The 18,515-nt window shown below is 36.4% G+C and overlaps 1 protein-coding gene across 1 annotated transcript in view; it reads left to right on the top strand.

The window, feature by feature from the left end:
* The window catches only part of CUL1 (cullin 1), a 49,938-nt gene that overhangs the window by 14,996 nt on the left and 16,427 nt on the right, over nucleotides 1–18,515 (top strand). Inside the window, exons 2-8 of the mRNA XM_084260442.1 lie at nucleotides 88–378; nucleotides 7,931–8,105; nucleotides 9,293–9,460; nucleotides 10,549–10,599; nucleotides 11,541–11,631; nucleotides 12,168–12,331; nucleotides 16,113–16,275. Coding sequence (XP_084116568.1) covers nucleotides 239–378; nucleotides 7,931–8,105; nucleotides 9,293–9,460; nucleotides 10,549–10,599; nucleotides 11,541–11,631; nucleotides 12,168–12,331; nucleotides 16,113–16,275 — 952 coding nt within the window. The 5' untranslated portion in view covers nucleotides 88–238. The remainder of the gene's footprint in view (nucleotides 1–87; nucleotides 379–7,930; nucleotides 8,106–9,292; nucleotides 9,461–10,548; nucleotides 10,600–11,540; nucleotides 11,632–12,167; nucleotides 12,332–16,112; nucleotides 16,276–18,515) is intronic.

Genomic DNA, 18,515 nt, shown 5'->3' with positions numbered 1-18,515 from the left:
ATGTCCCAAATGCATAATTTTGTATCTCTCTAGACTGAATGAATTTGGATTGTCATGTAACATGTGTGTTTTCCTCTACTTTTGCAGATTATTTTCTTGGGAAACATCGCTCTTTGTATATAAAGAATATCCCACTGAGTTGCTGCAACTGGGTTTAGAATGTTACTTGACTTGTGATTCTGATGGAGGAATAACCAGATTAGGCTGCTGCACTGGAAGACTTCACAGGAAATACAAAATGTCATCAAATAGGAGTCAGAACCCACATGGACTTAAACAGATCGGTCTTGACCAGATATGGGATGACCTAAGAGCTGGAATTCAACAGGTTTACACCAGACAAAGTATGGCAAAATCCAGATACATGGAACTCTACACGTATCCTAATGCTTAAACCAGTTAGTGCTTTCACTGTTAGCAGATTAGAAATAACTTTTTACTTTTCTAAACACAAAACTGCTTCATAACTATTTGACTTAGTGGCTTGTAAGAATATATTTTTATTTTGAAGATTAGCCTTTTCTGATTAACTTTACTGGCAAATAAGCAGGAACATTCTGTTGTCTGAAAGTGTCTTCATAATTATGGCTACCACTGAATTTCAGGTTTGATTATTATCTTTGACAGAACAGATGTTTAGAGTGATTTTATTAATAGGTCTAATTTTGAGTCCACAATATGCTAAAAGAAAACAGACATTCTTTTCCCTTTGTGTGTTCGTCTCTGGTATTATACTGCAGGTCTTATTTCCAGGTACCCAGACATTATTACCAATTTTTTTCTGTCAACCTCAAGAGTAGTGCTTTACTCTTGAGTTGGTCTTATAATTTTCCACCTGGAGTGAGAGTGCATCTAGTAGATATCTCTTGAATTCCTATCTTGCATCAGAGAGCTACTGAAATTTTTGAGCATGTCCCCATTCTGAGACTTGTTGTAAGATGCTAAAGGGGGGGATGGTTGTATTCATCCTTGTACATGTGTGCTTATGTTCTATTTGGAAAACTGTAGGATACTTGTTTCTGTGAGGCTGTGGGTAAAGATCTTTTAACTAATTTGAAGGTGTGATGTGATTCTTGCTGTGTTACAGTTTCAGTGTTTGACTTCAGGACTTTGAAAAGTGATAAATCCTTCTTTTATGTTCCAACTAGAAAGTGGCACCTACAATGGATTTGATGAGGGACCGCCTCTGTTTTGCATCACTCTTGTAACCTTGTGTTACTCAGTAGGGTAATGCTTCTGCCTAAGAATGTGATGATACAGCAAAGTGTGTATAGACATATAGGAGAAATGATGACTAAGTATCCTATCCTACTTTAAGTAGTTCTGCTATTTTTATCAATTTTTCAAAGTTTTTTTTAATAAACATTATTGTTCTGATAGGTTAACTTATGTCTAAAGTTGTTGGCACTGGTTTGGAATTTTGTATCAAACTTTAGTCTCTGTTTAATTTTTTTGAAAGGACAGAGCTTTTATAAAAAGCTGGAGGGCTATAAAGCAATTAATGATGTAGTTCTCATGACTTTCTAGAAGATAGGAAAGTTTGTTTTCTGTAGAGGTAATCCCAGGATTGATGGGCGATCTTACCTGTGCCTGCAGAATCCATGCTCCTAAAGGGTGTGAGGGAAAACTCCGAGCCGATAAAGAAGTACCATATCTGTTTCTAGGATACTTCTTTAATAGTGATGGGAAGATGAAATAACATGTAGTTTAGGGTTAGAAATTATCTTAAGACTTTAAGTGATGGATTTCTCGAAGTGTTGTGTTCAGGACTGTTCTTCAGTGAACAAAACAAGTCTGCGGAAGTTGAATGTCCGATACAAATCGGAGATGCAGTAGAACCTCTGAGAGCTTTTTCTTCTGAGTGCCTTTAATATATACTCATGGTATGAGTTCTATCAAGCAGGGCAGCTGAAGACTAAAAAATGCTTCTTATAATAGTAATGTTTAAACACCTTTTTTAATCTCCTTCTGATATTCTCAAATATTTTGGGATGAAACTGTAAGAGGGATATGTTGTCTAAATTGTTCCTGCTTCAAGTTGTGGAGTCCAAAACTAAGGAGGATTTTTGTTACTGCATAAGAGAATTAGTGAATAATTTTGGTGGTTGACTTTCATTTGTCCACTAACTTAATGGGTTATTAACTCAGTTGACATTGGTTAAGCAAATACTTTTTAATCTCTGAAAGCAACAATGTACTTTGCATTCTATACCAAGTATACCTGTTCAAAAGTTGTGCTTCCTTTTCAGATGGAGTATCTGTAATACATTTGCTCAGCCTTTATGTATAGCAAGTCTAGTGAATTGACAGACTTTTATTTTGGGAGGCTCAGATTATCCAGTAGCATAGTTTGGAAAGCAAAACATATGCAGGTGAGTTTCAGCTGCTGCTGTTACTGGTCTGAAGATCTGCCCTACTTACAAGGTTGCTGAATGTGACAGCAGTTTGGAAATCTTGTGTAGTGGGCAGTTTAGTCATTCTTGTTTCCACACACCCCCCTCCCCTTTTTTTTATGTCAGGGTATTGCTCCTGAGGTGGATTCCATTTCATCCCACATATAAGAGGTGGAGGAAAACCATGCATGCAAGCAAAACTGCCTTTATTGTATTGTTTCTCTTGCAATGCTTGTCCTAGTGGCATTCACTGGAATTCCTGTATTTTAGTAGGATTTTAGATCAGTGTATATGTATAAAAGCTGTGAGAATCTTTTATTTCCTAATCACATGAACCTGCTGTTACCAGGCAGCATGGTAAATTGTTTTTTCTCCTGAACATACGATTATGCTGCTTCTGTACAGAAAAGTTACTGTGGTCTTAGGGCATGCACTTTTTAAACCTCAGAAACTGCTTTGCTTTCTCTGGAGTGTCTCTTGATGTAAGCTGTCCTTTCACTTTAATGTAATATTGTTTAAGGTCATTCTGGATGCATCCAAGCAGCCCCTGCTGTCTGCTAGTATTAATTCTGCTTATATTCAATACAATGTTTTGTACTGTTTCTCATGTACCAGTTAGTGTGGAATGTCAAGGTAGAAGTCAGTGTATTTGTTTATGTGCTCAAAGGGCACATAATATACTTTTCCTTGTGTAGAAAGTTAGGTATGATTGCCTGGTTTTGTGTGTATTTATAATAATTGCTGTTTCAGTTTGAAAGAAATGCAGAATATGTTTATATTAGTGCAAACAGTTCCTTTTTAATGTTTTTTTCCACAATGATCACTTGCTGTTCTCCTTGCTTTTTATAGTAACCAAGAATATTCTCTATGAAACCAACTTCATGCAAAAAGCTTAAAAGCCTGGCATGAAGACTGTACGCTTTCTATATGCATTTGGCTTTGAAAATTTGTTTTCCTTGCTGCTTCTCTGATTCTTTTGAGTCTATGCAGTGAAGAGAAATGAAGTTATCTACTAGTCTTCAGATGGCTTTTGCTACAAGTATCTCAGATCTCAGACTTGCATAGACTTGTCTGAGCTCAGTTACGCCTGGATTTTCATAGCAGCTGCGTGGCTGGTGCTGTAATAGCTCCTTTGGTCTCTGGCTCAGCACTTCCCTGACTAAAATGAGGATGGTTTAACAGTGCAGTGATGTCTGATACAAAGACTTAAATCTGTAATTGATCTCAGTATAAATTGTATTGAAACACAACTAGAGAATGTGTGGGTCTGAGTGCAGGGTGTTTGATGTTTGTTTGTCATCTTTGAACTTCTTTGTTGTAGTATCTGTAACCCTTCTTTACTGGCTGACAAACTGAATATACTTAAAATAGGCTTTTTGATACCTCCCTGAAAGAATTAAGGTTTCTGGATTTGGTTGGGGTGTTTTTGTTTGTTCCTCACAAAGCTGAAGTGGGTATCTAAAGCACTTGTTCTGAAAAGTGATTGATTTTTTGGCAACTTCATAATTTCAAAAACTTGTCAAACAGATAAAGGAATTTTGCACTTACAAAATGGTAAAGTCACAGAGGCACGTCCACCTCTCTTAGCAGCTTTACTTATGCATGAGGTGGATTTGTGATGTTTGTACAGCATAATCTTCAGGACCCCCAGGAGTTCAAATGTCTTTAAACAACTAAGAAAATATGTAGAATTGTTCTCTAGTAAATATAGTAAGTGGTATTGCTTGTATTAGAAGTGATTTTAGAAGAATACAAAACTTCCATAATCTTTCCTAGCAATTTTTCTATCAGTATTTTCAGCAATTTTCTGTATGTTTTTCTTGTATATCTTTGGTACATCTAAGATAATAAAAATCTTTGACAGAAGTGGAACTAATCTCAACTTTTTCCTGATACAGCAAATGTAAGCCTAAAAATTATCTTTATAATAAAGAGGCTTGAAGTAATGAGAGAGAAATTCTGGTTAGAGAGCTGTTCAGGTTTCAGTTTTTGTTGCATGCTTCCTCCTTTGTTGTTGTTTTTCTGTTTTCTCTGCTTTGCTAAATTGTATTAATTCTGCTTCCCTTTCAGTTCCTTTTAATTTCACCTGTATGTTCCTCAAGGAGACTTACTCCAGTTATGTTAATTTTTTCATAGCAATATGGAAGAACTGTGGGGACCGAGCTGTGCTGCTGAAAGGGGAATCAGTTTGTTACCCATGTTTGGGACCCATGCAACAATGTGTAACTTGCACCTGTCAGTGTAGAATCTGTTGCATGTTGGATGTCAAAACTGATAATTGTCTCGCATACTTTCCATTTGCACTTATTTCTGGAAGAAATAAATGCTGTGTGGAGTATTTTGATACTCTTATGGGGTGGAGGATGGATTAGAGGTGATGGTGATGCCCTCAACCCTTGTGTTTTAATGGCATAATTGCTCAAAAAGTTTGTGCAGTACAACTGAGTCTGTTTCACTTCTCTGTGCAGACACAGAAGTTCAGATTTGCTCCACAAAGGGTCTGGAAACCAGGACAACAGTCAGTGACAGCAGCAGTCGCTTCCCTAGTCCAAATCATTGGTTGCCTAAGTGAACTCCCATGCTACTAGAAAAAATAAGCTGCTGGCTTGTATGTCAGGATCACCTCCTTCAGTGGAGGTGATCTCATACAAGCCCATAAATTCAATACTGGTGTAGCAGCAACGGGTTTTTTAAATATTTTTCTTTCCTTTGCACTGTCCAACTCTAGAACCTGAGTCAAGGTTGTCAAAAGCAGTGTAAATGACCGTAAATTATTTTTGGGGTACTTCTTGTGTACCATTTTAAAGAGTTTCAATGAATAAAAAAAGATGATGGGTTTTTTTCTTCATAATAAACTCCACAATACTGAATTAATTTATGAACTTCCTTGAAGTGGTATACCTCAAAATTTAATTTAGATAAGTACATGTAATTTCTCGTTCACTGTAAGGAAAGTATAGAAGTTAGAGGAAATTGATCTTCATCAGTTCCTCTTGTAGATGTATTGTCTGGTTTTGTGGTGTGTTTTGGCTGGGCCAAATCTGAAGTTCAGAAGCCAGAAACTTAGGAAAACAGTGCAGTTTCACTGTAGTGCAAACTATTGTATTGATGAATTAACTTCCCTGCTTGTTGTAGTATGCAAATTGCTATGTGGATTTGAGCAAACACCCACAGAAATGTTACCTAATAGCTGTTTGGATGTGTATATGGTTTCCAGCATAGGAAGCAGTTGAGGGGATTAGTTTGCCTCCTTCAACCAGGAATTCTTTTCATAGCGTTCCCCTTGCGATTCTCAAATGGACTGTCATGTACTTAGTGCATGTCTGAGTTTGAGTATGTCAGTCTTTATGTCAGTGGATGGCTTTAGCAGATGGGGACACAGTCTGAAAACAAAGTGTAAGAGATCATTTTTTAATGTCTAGTATGTCAGAGTTATTTACACTTACAAACTGCCTTCTGCACAGGCAAAATAACTTCAGTTTGAATTGCATGGAACAACTAAACTGCAGCATTTGAAAAATGCTGCTGTGTTGGACACTTTGACTAGTAAGACTCAAGCCAGAATAAAAAGTGTAGATGGGCATTGCTGATGTATTTTTATCCCCTCTCTGAGCTGATTGCTGTCAGGCATGGACAAAAGGTCTCAGTCTCTCTCTGTGTTTACTTCACAAGGAGTCCTGGTTTTAACAATAAAGTCTAAGGGATTAGAAGAAGGCTTATGGCTTCTAACCTTGGTCTTCTATTTTTCTTAAAGCTGTTGGGATTATTCTTGGAGAAGAGCAGAAAGAATATTTTCATCAGACAGTATTCACAAAAACTGCAAGAATTAACTGTTGTCTGGACAACCCTCATTTTTTAGGCTTGCTTAAAGTCATTTGGAAGTGACAAAGTTAGTGGAAGGAGGAGGCAAGACTACTAATTGGATATTCATGAATCAGCCCTTAATTCCTCCTGTTGTGATGGAGAGACTTTCCATACACAATTCAGGGAACCTTATATTGATTATTTCAAAGTTAAGGTGTGAGGTAAGCCCAGCTTTTCTTGTTTGTAAAAAGAAAGTAAGTTTTGTATCTAGAGGAAAAAAATGTGACATTCCTCACCTGAACAGATAATTCTGAAATCAAAGAATAGATCATAATATCAGCAACAGTGCCAGGGAAGTTGAACAAACAAATGATGAGGAGCTGGAAGAAATAATTGATGTTCAGGAGGTAAAATGTCTGATAGAGATAAGAGACTGATAAGGAGTTCAGTTGGCAAGCAAAATGAAGGTTTCATGTTATTAGCTGATATCATGGGAAATCTAATTATCTGGCACCTTAAGGTAACAGGTAAGAAATAAGTGTATGCTGTATGTTTTCAAAAAAGGGTTAATGTTGTGCCAAGAGCTTAAGCCCTTTTGGACAGAATGTGGTGACTTTCAGAGAAGTACATGAGTAGAGACTGTGAGCAGACTTACCTTTCAGTTTGACACCAAGACTGTGAGCCTTTTCCCTAGGGGCATGCAGGATAGTGTAAAAGTAGTTTAAGGATATGGCTTTTTTGTGCAACATCTTTTCAGTAATTGCAAGGGGGATAACTGAAGATTTTTGTGCTCAAGCATTAATGTTTAAATACTAGAAGCAAGTCTGTTCATAATGACTCTAATGTATTGTATACTTGGGGTTTATAATTCCCTTGGATTTAATTGTGCTGATGTCTTCCATTATGTTGTATTGACCTTTCTGAAGGGACAGATAAAAGGCAAATCTCAGCAATGTATTAATTTACTAATACATGAACTACTGTGGAGGAAGCCACAGTACTTCAGAAGAATTCTAAGTATTTGACTGTTTTAGATCAGAAAGTTGTGTATTGTCTTTAAACATTATGTTAACAGATACAGTAAGTCTTCTGGGTTGTATTAGCATGAGAGGAAAAGTCTTACTGTGTACTTAAATGTTGGGATTATACTTGTAGCCTAAAATGGTATTTTGGTGAACCTCACCATAAGGTTCATTGGAGTGTGTGTGTGACCATTACTGCTTTCTAGGTTTGTCCCATCTGCCAGTGTTAAATGGCCAAATTGTTTATACAGGATTGTGTTTAAAACAACATAAAAATACTATCTTCTGTGTTTTCAGCTTCTGAATGTTACTTGAGGCTAGTGTTGAAATTTTTTCCTGTTCATATGAAAGCTCATGTATTTGTACAAGGCAGTTAATACATAAAATAAATTCCATTTACACATAGAAAATAATCTTATCCGCAAATTTCACTGGTCTTGTTAAGTAAGTGTTAGGTAAATTTAGTGTTAATGTTGGTGTTCGCAGTGCACACAACAGTCTGACACTTCTGCAGCAAAAAATTCTGCTGCAAATTGCTTCAATTTCTTAGCTTTGGTTTGATTTTTATGTAGGCTAATGCATCTTATAATGTATTATGGCTAAGTAATTTATGATCATATAAAAATAGCTTACTCAAATAAGCATATTGATTTTGATTGTGTTTTTGATGTCCCATGATGGCACATATATATTCCTTAACTTTCCTGTCAGTCATGTTTATAACTACTGTACTAGTGTACACCAGTCTAATCAAGCACGGGGAGCTGGAGTACCTCCTTCTAAATCGAAAAAGGGCCAGACACCTGGAGGTGCACAGTTTGTTGGCTTGGAATTGTACAAACGACTAAAAGAATTTCTGAAGAACTACTTGACAAATCTCCTTAAGGTAAGATGGGACGTTGGATCAATCTGCAGTTGTAGTAGTAATCTGGGCTGAGTTGAGAAAAGCTTGTCTCAACAAATCTAGAGGTATATGCAACCACTGGAAGGATCTTGAAGTTTTGCTTTTGTCTCCATTAGAAGGTTTTTGTAGGCTTTACCTCAGGCATAGATCAGTCATTGGCTGTAGCTGTGAACTCTTTTTCCTCTTTGAGTTAAAGTGTTTTTTCTGTGTCTTATAGAAGTGGTGTTTCTATGCTGTATAGAAGTCAAAGTATATGCCATCTTAAGCTGTCCTATATCTTGAAGAATAGCTAGACTTTCTAACCAATTAATCAGTGAATTAGTAATGCTGAAAAAGTGTTTGCCCGTAATGTTGAAAATGCTGATGGTAGCCATTAATTTTATTTAATAAATAAATACTAATGGAGAGGATATCAGACTGCTTTTTAATACGAATGGTTCCTAGTTATTTTTAGAAAGGAACCATGCTTTTAACTTTTGGGATTTTAGTGTTGAGCAATAACTATTGAATTCTTGGTGTCCTATCAAGTCTGCTGCTTAATTTATGAAGCTCTTTAGATGTCTGAAGCCTTACCCAAAATGTATTCCTGGTTTCGTTCCCTTATCCATCCAAGCTGTAGTAGTCCAGTTGTGAAAGATTCTTGAATTTTCCACGTGTTAGAACTGTTTTCTTCCCCCCCCTGTAACAAATACAAATATGATTCTACACCTATTTCCAAGAACATGGAGTTCCATTTACTACCTGACAGGGTCCTAGAGAAAACCCCACCCACACTCTTTTGTTTCAGCTCTCAAACTAACAGGAGGGGGAATGGGGTGGTTGGTGTCTTCTCCTGAGAATATGTTGAATTCATTACCATTGCTCTGCCATGTTTTACCTAACACTCATCAGTGTTCCGATCTGTTTCTCTTGCCCTCTCTTACATGAGGGATGTCAGTGTCTTCTGGAGCTCTGTCTGTGCTGTGCATTTTTTTTGACAACTGCTTTAACTTCTATATCTCATACTGGCCTTGTGCTTTATTGATGTAGAAGTAAATATATTAGCACTGTGTTTCCTACAAATGTGTTGTATGGTGTATGCTTAAACCACAGTCAGTTTGTACAACCTTCTGTATCTTGGTTGTATCTTAAAATTACTCAGCAGTACTGGCAAACTTTTCTTCTTTCAGGATGGTGAAGATCTGATGGATGAGAGTGTACTGAAATTCTACACTCAACAGTGGGAAGATTATAGGTTTTCAAGCAAAGTATTGAATGGGATATGTGCCTACCTCAATCGACACTGGGTTCGTCGTGAGTGTGATGAAGGTCGTAAAGGAATATATGAAATTTATTCGGTAAGTAGCTTTTTGAAGTGAGTGGTTCATCCATTGCATCAGTCTGGTTTGCATGAAAGGATTTGTGAAAGCTTAAGAAACTTGTGTCAAGTTCATAGAAGTTTCGAAGAAGTGGACAAAGTGGAAATTTCCCTCTCTTTCCATATTCTTACTCCTGTATGGTTTTTAAAATTATATGGGTCTAAACCTTTGAGCTGTTTGATCTGCCTTGTGTGTATTGTGATTACCAGTATTACACTGTCAAGGGTTGTCTGTTTCTGACTATTGGCTGCTTACATTGTTATCTGTGTGTATCAGCATGGCCTTGTCATTCTGCTGAGAATTCAGTGAAGCTTCTCAAATATAGAACAGAGAAGTAAACTGCTGCTTTTTTTTTTTTTCCCCGTTGTCTTCAATACATCTCTACAAATTCTTTAGTATCCAAGCTGCTAAGATTCAGTCAACATTTGGTTTGTAATGTAAGCTATTTTGGTACAGTTCTGAAAGATCGATATGTGATCTTGATTTTTTTTTTTCTAAATGTAAAGTAGTTTAAACAAAGGAAGAACATGCAGAACTTCTGCTATCTCAGATAACTAAAAGTGCAGTGGTTTTTTTTTTTGTATAAGATAATTATTGTTCTTGCTAGTGAAACATTAGGGAAGTGATGTGTTATTTTACAGCTTCACTAAAATAACTTTGCATATGTTATAAAAGCAGTTGGTATCCTTACTTCCCTCTCTCCCTCCTTCCTAACTTTACTAGCCTAATGCTAAGGGACTGTATCAGCCTGAAAATTACCCACAAAAAAAGCTCTGTTGTCAAAGTAACTTGCAGAGTTTGTCAGTTTTCAAAGTTGGCAGTGCATCACTGCCAAAGGGGACATCTTAGGTACAGTTAGTAACAAAGCAAATGGCAATTTTATTATGCAACAGTCTTGTTGCATGAGAAATGTGTGACAAAATATAATAAATATAAGTTTCTAATGATTTAGCATACTGTATCAGCTTTCCTTAAGGACTTGTACTGTACATGTGTGTGTACCTACATATATACAGAGAGAGATAATTTCTTTATTCCATCTTTCATCTCCCTTCATTTGCTTCCAGCTTGCCTTGGTGACATGGAGAGACTGCTTATTCAGGCCATTAAATAAGCAAGTATGTATGTATGTTATAACTACAGTGTTATTTTATGGGGTTAACTTTTATTTATTGTTAGTAACTATTCCAAGGAGAATTTGCAGGGCAAGGGGGCAGACCGAGAAAGTGAAAGGGAGTTATCTGGATCACCTTTGTGATGTTTAAAAAATAAATGTTTTGGGGGGAATGGGCCTTCCTCTCCAGATGTGTGGTTGAACCTGGATGTCAAGGCTGTTCTGTCCTCCTGCTGAGAGGACCCCTAAGTAACCACTTCAGCTGTTTCCAAGCCAGGCAGTATAGGCTGGTGGTCATGTCTTAAAGTTTGAGGGTCAGGGTTGCTTGAGAACAGATTGTGACAGGTATGGGATTTTGGTCTCTCCTAATGTTACTGTGAATCTTTAAATTTACAATGATGCCTAGGAAATTCATGTCACCTGGATATTTTTAATTAGTGAATTAGTACAATGACATTCTGCTACAACAAAATATTGTATTTATGTATGTTGATTTCACTCTACTTAACAGTACTTCATGGTGAAAAGACTGTATTATATTATGAAAATATGAGCTAGATTTCAGTTTCTAAAAACAGTAGTTTAAGCATGTTATTTGTTCATAAGCAGATAATTTTCTTTGTATAAAGTATGGTTAGTTCAGCTTTTACAAACAGCAGCTTGGTTTAGAAAGTGCTTTTTGACATTAAGTAATAATGAAAAGGACCAAGCACTTTCATACCCTTTTTAAAGCTTACCATTAATTGGGCTGTAATTACACTGTAGAAGTTAGGTGTAGCATGCTCTCTGATGTATGCAGGGTTTTATATGTTCAGGTGGACTTAAATCTTGTTCTGAAGGGGCTTGACCTGTCTTGTGTATAGGAATGCACTCCTTATTAAATGTGTGCTTGACCTATGAGCTGCTTTCCCTGTGCTTGATTTTCTTTGGATCTTGTTTTCTAAGGTAACAAATGCTGTGTTGAAATTGATTGAAAAGGAAAGAAATGGTGAAACTATCAATACAAGGCTGATCAGTGGAGTTGTACAATCTTACGGTAAATGAGACTTCTTTAAGCTTTTATGCCTCTCTAAATATATATCCTTTAACAGAGCCCAGAGGTGGCATCCCACCTCTTTGGGTGTCCCAGGAGGATTTTTACTGTAAAATAAGTGCAGATATATATTGGCCAACTTCATATCTATAGATTTGCTTGACACAGTTTCAGTTGATTATACCATATTCATAAAGCTCGATAGCACAACTGTTTGAGTCAGTTATTTAAGAGCTAAATCTGGAAGGAGGAGAAGCGTAGTCTACAAAGAGGAGTGGGATTGTTGTTTTCCTGTTTGCATGAAATTCAGAGTTTTGTCCTAGAGATGAATGACCAGTTTGTTTAAGAAAAAAATAAAATTAAAAAGGCATGTAATCTGGAATTCTAAGAAAAAAATGGGGGAAAAGTAGTAGTGCTGATATTATTCCAATTGATTGCCTTCGTGTAAGTTAGAAGGAGGGTACTTGTTTTATTTGCAAGAGACCGCTTCATAAAAGACAATTTTTTCATTGCTTGTCCTGGTTTTGTTTCTTTCGTAGTGGAGCTGGGACTGAATGAAGATGATGCATTTGCAAAAGGACCTACACTAACTGTCTATAAAGAATCCTTTGAATCTCAATTTCTTGCTGACACAGAGAGGTTCTATACACGAGAAAGCACTGAATTTCTGCAACAGAATCCAGTCACGGAGTACATGAAGAAAGTAAGTTACTCAGTAAGCTTTGTGATCATTTTCTGGATACAGATACTTTTTTAGAGGTAAAGCGATAGAAACTTTTGGCTTTTATCAGTCATGCTGATTTATTTTACAGAAACAATTAGCTCTTTTTCCCTGGGGGTGATTTGCTTCTATGTTTATCTGGTTTGAAACTTTTTGTCTTGGTGTGTTTCAGCAAGTACAATCAAAGTTAGAAACTCTTAATTGGCAAAACAGAAGAGAGTGCTAAAATAAATTCAGACTTTGTTAGATCTCAAGACACTAAAACAGTAACTTTGCTTTAGACCTAAAAGTTTACCATTCCTACAAGGAACTCTGTTTTGGCACATTTTTTGAAATGTCTTCCTGAGCAAGCTGGCCAAGGATGTACATCAGCTGTAATTCTCTTGGAATATTTTCATGTAATGAACCCTACACAATACTGCTGATCTCAGATTTAAATTCTTTGTCTCTGTTTTTGGGGATCCCAAACAGGGAAATTAAGAGCAAGCTGGATAAACATTGACTATTTCTAGCCTGGTTATTGGGTCAGTCCTCCTGAATGTGAAATAGATAGATTATCTTCCATTATGGGCAAGTGCTGCTTTATGTTTTTATCAGCATGCTCCCTTACTTTCTGAAATGTGGCTTTAATAATAAAAAAATAAATCTTTTTGAGTATGTAATATGCAGCTATGCATCCCTCCCTGCAATATCATTGTTTGACTTTAATGTCAGCACTCAGACAGGATGCATTCCATGACAAAAAAAGTTAATGTTGTACATCCCTCACCACATCCTCCTAAAAATGGCGGGGGGGGAAGCCCTAGAAATGCACAGAAAATGAATCCTGCTTTTAGTACATTGGGGTACTTGCACAGTAGTTTCCAGACCTACTTATGTTTAATTTTCTGTTGAATTCACGATTTTTTTGTTACTTTGCTTTCAATTTCTTGTCTTTACTTTCATCCTAAAATATATAAATAAAAACAGGGTACGTCAATTTCAGTCATTCATAAAGTGAATGGCTGTCTCATCTAAGCTTCTGTGATAGAGGACTGTAAAAGGCTGTCTGAAGGTCGTTGCTGTCTTAAGAACTAGTTAGGTTTGTGGCAAATAGAAAGAACATATTAGTACCCTAAACAGTCTTCAAGACTTCAAAAATCTGGAAAAGAGCAACCTGCTCTGCTTGAAGCTGATGTTGAAGCTGAAAACAAAAGAAGCTGGCCGGAGGCAGGGGAATTCTTCAAAAAGAAAATGTGCAGCCTCATCTACTAAAGATTTATACAAGTGATTTGGGCTGTTCTGACATCTCCTTACAGATAATGTGCATAGATTGAAACCAAACAGAAAAAAACCCCTTTTTTACTACTTGTTTCCTGGGTTTTAACTGATGAAACTGAAAAAGAGCTGTATTAGACTTTATGCTTAAATATAAGAGCCTGCAAAATGGTATAAACTATGGGTTATTATCTAACAGAAAGGGGAAACTTAAGAATTGAAGCCAAAAGCTACTTATTGGGAACAAATGACCTGATTTCTCTAGTCATCTTGTTCTGCCAAAAAGATCGAGAGGTGTAATTCAGAACGATTAATTTAAAATTTGGATAGTTTTGTCCTTCAGTTTTATCTTTCTTCATTATGAATAAGGAGTTCTTCACACTTTTAAACTTAATCATGGCCAGGAACATTTGTATGGTCTTATTTTTTAATTTCTTCGGGGTATCGTAATCTTGTATGCAATTCAAATGCCTGGAACAGAGTAGTACTCCCTGCAATTGTTACTTAGGAATTGCTGGAATTACGGTTGTTTCTGTTATGAAACACCTTAAATGAGACTGTTGTGAAAACTGCAAGTTGTGCAGCATTCTCACAGCACAGCAGTGATAAGAATGTCTTTGTAGTTCTTATTTCTAACAGATGACTTGTGAGTAACCTGCAATTACTACGCTTGGCTCCCTCACTGAAGCGCTTGTAATTGGGGATAAGTAGCATTGCAAAATAATAATAAAAAGAAACCTGTTGGAGTAACCTCAGTGCTCACCAGCAGAGCACGAATGTTACGGTGATAGAGTAGAACAGCGATTATTTCTTGTAGAATACTCCATGAAATCTGAATTAGAATGAGGATATGTGTATGTAGCTATGCAGGCAGACCCACTGAGTTTCGAAGGATTGTGAATTTTTCTTCTCAGGCCAGAACTCATGAGTAAAGCTGGCATGGCCTGATATGCTATAGGGAAGAAGGTCAGTATTTCTTAACACTGTCCCTTGAAATAATGTCTCAAACTGAACTTTTGGTCTTTATAGTTAAATCAACTGAAGATAGTGTTGTGTGAGCTAATTATTTTTCCCTTGTTTCTGAAATGTGACTTTAAAAGGAAAAGGGAATTATAAGAACAGTAGAGAGTGTAAACAAATTTGGAGTTAGTGTGAATGTTTATTTGCATAAAGAAATAAAAAGGGAGAATTGACTGTTAAATGAAGGTCTAAGGATGTTTTAAGAAGCAGCAGTAGAAGTAGCAGAATTTACTGCATGGCAAATAAGCATAAGTAGCCCTACTAGTCTGATTCCAGTTTGCAGGGTTCATCAGAAAGATTGTAATAACTTGCTGCTATTTGATGTCTTTAAGGAAGTTGATTGCTTTTCCTTACTGGGAAGAAACTGGCAAGTACTCAGAAACATGAGCTTATCCCTTCCCAAATGGTTTTGTTTCCCATATTTTGGCCTGTACTGGTTTAACTCTAGGAGACCGTAATCCACGACCATTGTACAAGAGCTAAGTGCAAAATTATTCTAAAAATGAGTGAAGCTAACAGTAGGAGCGATTATTTAAAGCCATCTGTGTATGATGCAGTGTGCTTGCAGTGAAATTGTTCTTTTTTGTTAATGTCCATAATATCATCTTTCGTGCTCAGTTAGTAATCTAGAATACTGGGAAAATGCATTTATTTACCTTCTCTTGGTGACATTAAGTATTGTGGACTGATAAGGGGACATATGCACATTATCCCTAATAAGGTACTGCAGTCACAGATGGCTTGTAAAGTGAATCTTTAAAACTTCTGCAAAGAGATAAAGGTAATTGTTGTACAGACAGCTTCAGTTTTACATTTTGGCATAAGTACTCAAGTGACATTTAGAATTTGGTTTGCCAGGAAGATAGGCATATGTACCTTTTTGTATGCCAAATTAAATGCTACTATAATTTAAATGATGGCACGTTCCTGGGAAGCTTTTCTGTGTGAGAATGTAGATGAGAACATCCAAATAAATTTGTCATGGGCACATGAAAATTGTTGTTTTCTGCCTGCTAGTTTTGTGGCAGTATAAAATACATTGATGTTTGTTTTAGAGAAAACTACCTCCTCTGGCTGGAGACCTTGCTGATGCTAAAACTGCCAACATCTCAAGTCAGCAGCTTTCTCTGACAGCAGATTTCATCTGTAATCTTTTTATTCAGAAGCAACAGGAAAGTTATCTTGCTGTGATTCTCTCTCTCTCTCTCTCTCTCTCTCACACACACACTCACACTCACACACACACACGTTTAAACAGTACTTTATTGTCATCAGCATCAACATTGATGCTGTATGTGTATGGTGTGGGAGGGTACTTCATGAGTCCCAGAAAAATAACTACTGAAGTAGGTAGACCATAACACTGCATTAGGAAAAGGTTTGATTTGTTTGTTTTCTACATTAGTTTACTAGTCATCTGTTTTCTGCTTTTGGGTTTATGTTCTGCCCTCTGTACTGGTTTCATGTTTATCTCTGTGTTCTGTAGGCTGAGGCTCGTCTTCTTGAGGAGCAGCGTAGAGTTCAGGTCTATCTTCATGAGAGCACACAGGATGAGTTAGCACGAAAATGTGAGCAAGTACTTATTGAAAAACACCTGGAGATATTTCATACAGAGTTTCAGAATTTGTTGGATGCTGACAAAAATGAAGGTAAGGGGATTCCAACATTGGTTTAAGGCTTAGAACTCCTCCCTGGTGATTGTGAATAATGTAAATTCTGGTGAAGGCTAAATGTGACTTATTCAGGAACTAGAGTGAGAGAAGATGAACACTATATTGATGGACAAGTAACTTTGGATGATGATAGTGCCTCTAAAAAAGCCTGCTCTGACCCCTAATAATAAGGCAAAAGAGCACTAATTTTGATTTTTCTTAACATGGCTGGCAAGAGCTTCGAGAGCACTTAAGCTGTCCTTCTAGCAGGAACTGAAGCTTTCATGAGAGATGTAAGATGAAAACCAGAGCATTAGTCTTAGCAGCTGTTTCAGTTTAATCCAGGGATCTTTGAGTCAACAGTAAAAATTTTAAATCCTGAATTGTCTAGAAATATATATAGGAGTTGTTAAAAAAGAAACAGAACCAAATAAGGAGCTTCTAAAATATCCCATATAAAATACTTAAAACTGCGTATAGATCACACACAAGGAAAGGGTGCAAATTATTAATTGATGAGATAATTAAGTTGTGAAATGAGCCTGAAGTGCCACTAGTGGATCATTTATGTCTTCATAGAGAACACGTAGAGTAAAGGCTGCTTCTGTGGTTCCTCTAAAATAAGTAAAGATGATCAAAGAGTATAGATATCTTTAAGTAACTGTCAGTTGCATTGAGTTTTATGCATTTCTTCAGGAGTTAATGCTTAGCATAAAATAACAGCAAAAACTAGGGCCAAATAATTCCCCTGCATCATGCAGATAAGGATGAATGGTGTTTCTGATTTTTCTAGTTGGGGAACTCATGATGTCTATATACTATATACTGCTTTTAAGGAAGTGACAGAGTTGAAGAGATACTAGGATTAAGTTACTATTGATGATACTGTTATGAGTTGTAGCTGTGATTCTGTCTCTTAAAGAGCAACTATGAATAATTACTGTAATCGTTGTGTTGATAACTAGGAGATGCTTCAAAATAGAAAGGGGCAATTGAGCCATGATTAGTAGGTCAGAAGTTACCCATTTCAAATATAATTAAAAGTTTTTTATTGTATATTAGTATTTGGGTCAGACTTATGTTTATAAATAAATATATTTACTCTGTAATTGAAAGAGGTTTTGATACAGATGGGTGTTCACTAGTAAAATGATTTTATAATGTCTTCTTACAATAGAAGTAGCAATAGCACAATAAAGATTTTTTTTTTTTTCCTGGACTCAAGAGGCCTTCCCAGGCTTTTCTTTTTCTCTTTTTGCCAAGTTCATGGGTCACATGAGCCTTTACTACAGTCACTTACTATAGTGGTGCAATTCCGTAAGTTTGTTGGAATTTTTTTCCTTCTTTCTCCAAATGCTACCTTTCTTCTTATTGGGCTTTACTTGTGCAAATTATAGTAGTTCCTTGTCCCTTCTTAAGTTTTATGAAATCTCAAGATCAGAAAATAGATTAGATTCCTTCCTTGAGAATTCATTCTCTAATCAGTGTAATCACTCTCAAATTTGTAATATACCAAAACAGCTTATTGTAGCCTGTCCAAAACTTAAAATAAAATCTCACTCTTGATTAAAGCATCTATTGCTTTGCTCTTGAAAGTACATTGATTTTTGAGGCCCTCCCATGTGAAATATGTTAAGCATAGTATATTACAGGCCACTCCTGTTGGTGTTCTGTAACTTTCTAATCTCATTGTGCAACTAGTTATAAAGGTTGTGAGGCACATTTGTCACGTGTTACCTATTTGCATCAATATGATACCTGTAGGAAATAATTCTGTTTATTGGGAGCAGGCTGTAATGGTTTAGGTGGAGTTACTGTGTAAATCTTCTCTGATGCTCTATGGTATCTTTTCCATATTTCACCAAATACAGATATCCAGATAAACCAACCTGTGAACCATTATCCGTGGGTAGGTCTAACAGCAGCTTACTATACCTTTTATTCTGTAATTCTGTAGGTAGAACAACAGCATGCTTTAATGTTGTTACAGAAGTTTAACATCAGTTGCAAATACAGTTGATATAGAGAAAAAAAATCTTTGACAAACTTAAACTTTTAGATCTGTAATGCAGTCTTCTAAGGAATGAAAAGCATTACATGGAAATGGGTCTGAATACACGTGTCAGTCATCACCTTCAGTAGTAAAGGTATCAAATTCTATGTGTTGTATTTCAGAGTTAGTGATACAGCTGCTTGATTGCTCTTTTCACATTTAATCTAATGATTGATTGAATGGT

The sequence above is a fragment of the Gallinula chloropus genome, assembly GCF_964237585.1.
Source record: "Gallinula chloropus genome assembly, chromosome: 2".
NCBI classification, from domain to species: Eukaryota; Metazoa; Chordata; class Aves; order Gruiformes; family Rallidae; genus Gallinula; species Gallinula chloropus.
This window is presented reverse-complemented; position numbering and strand designations above follow the sequence as displayed.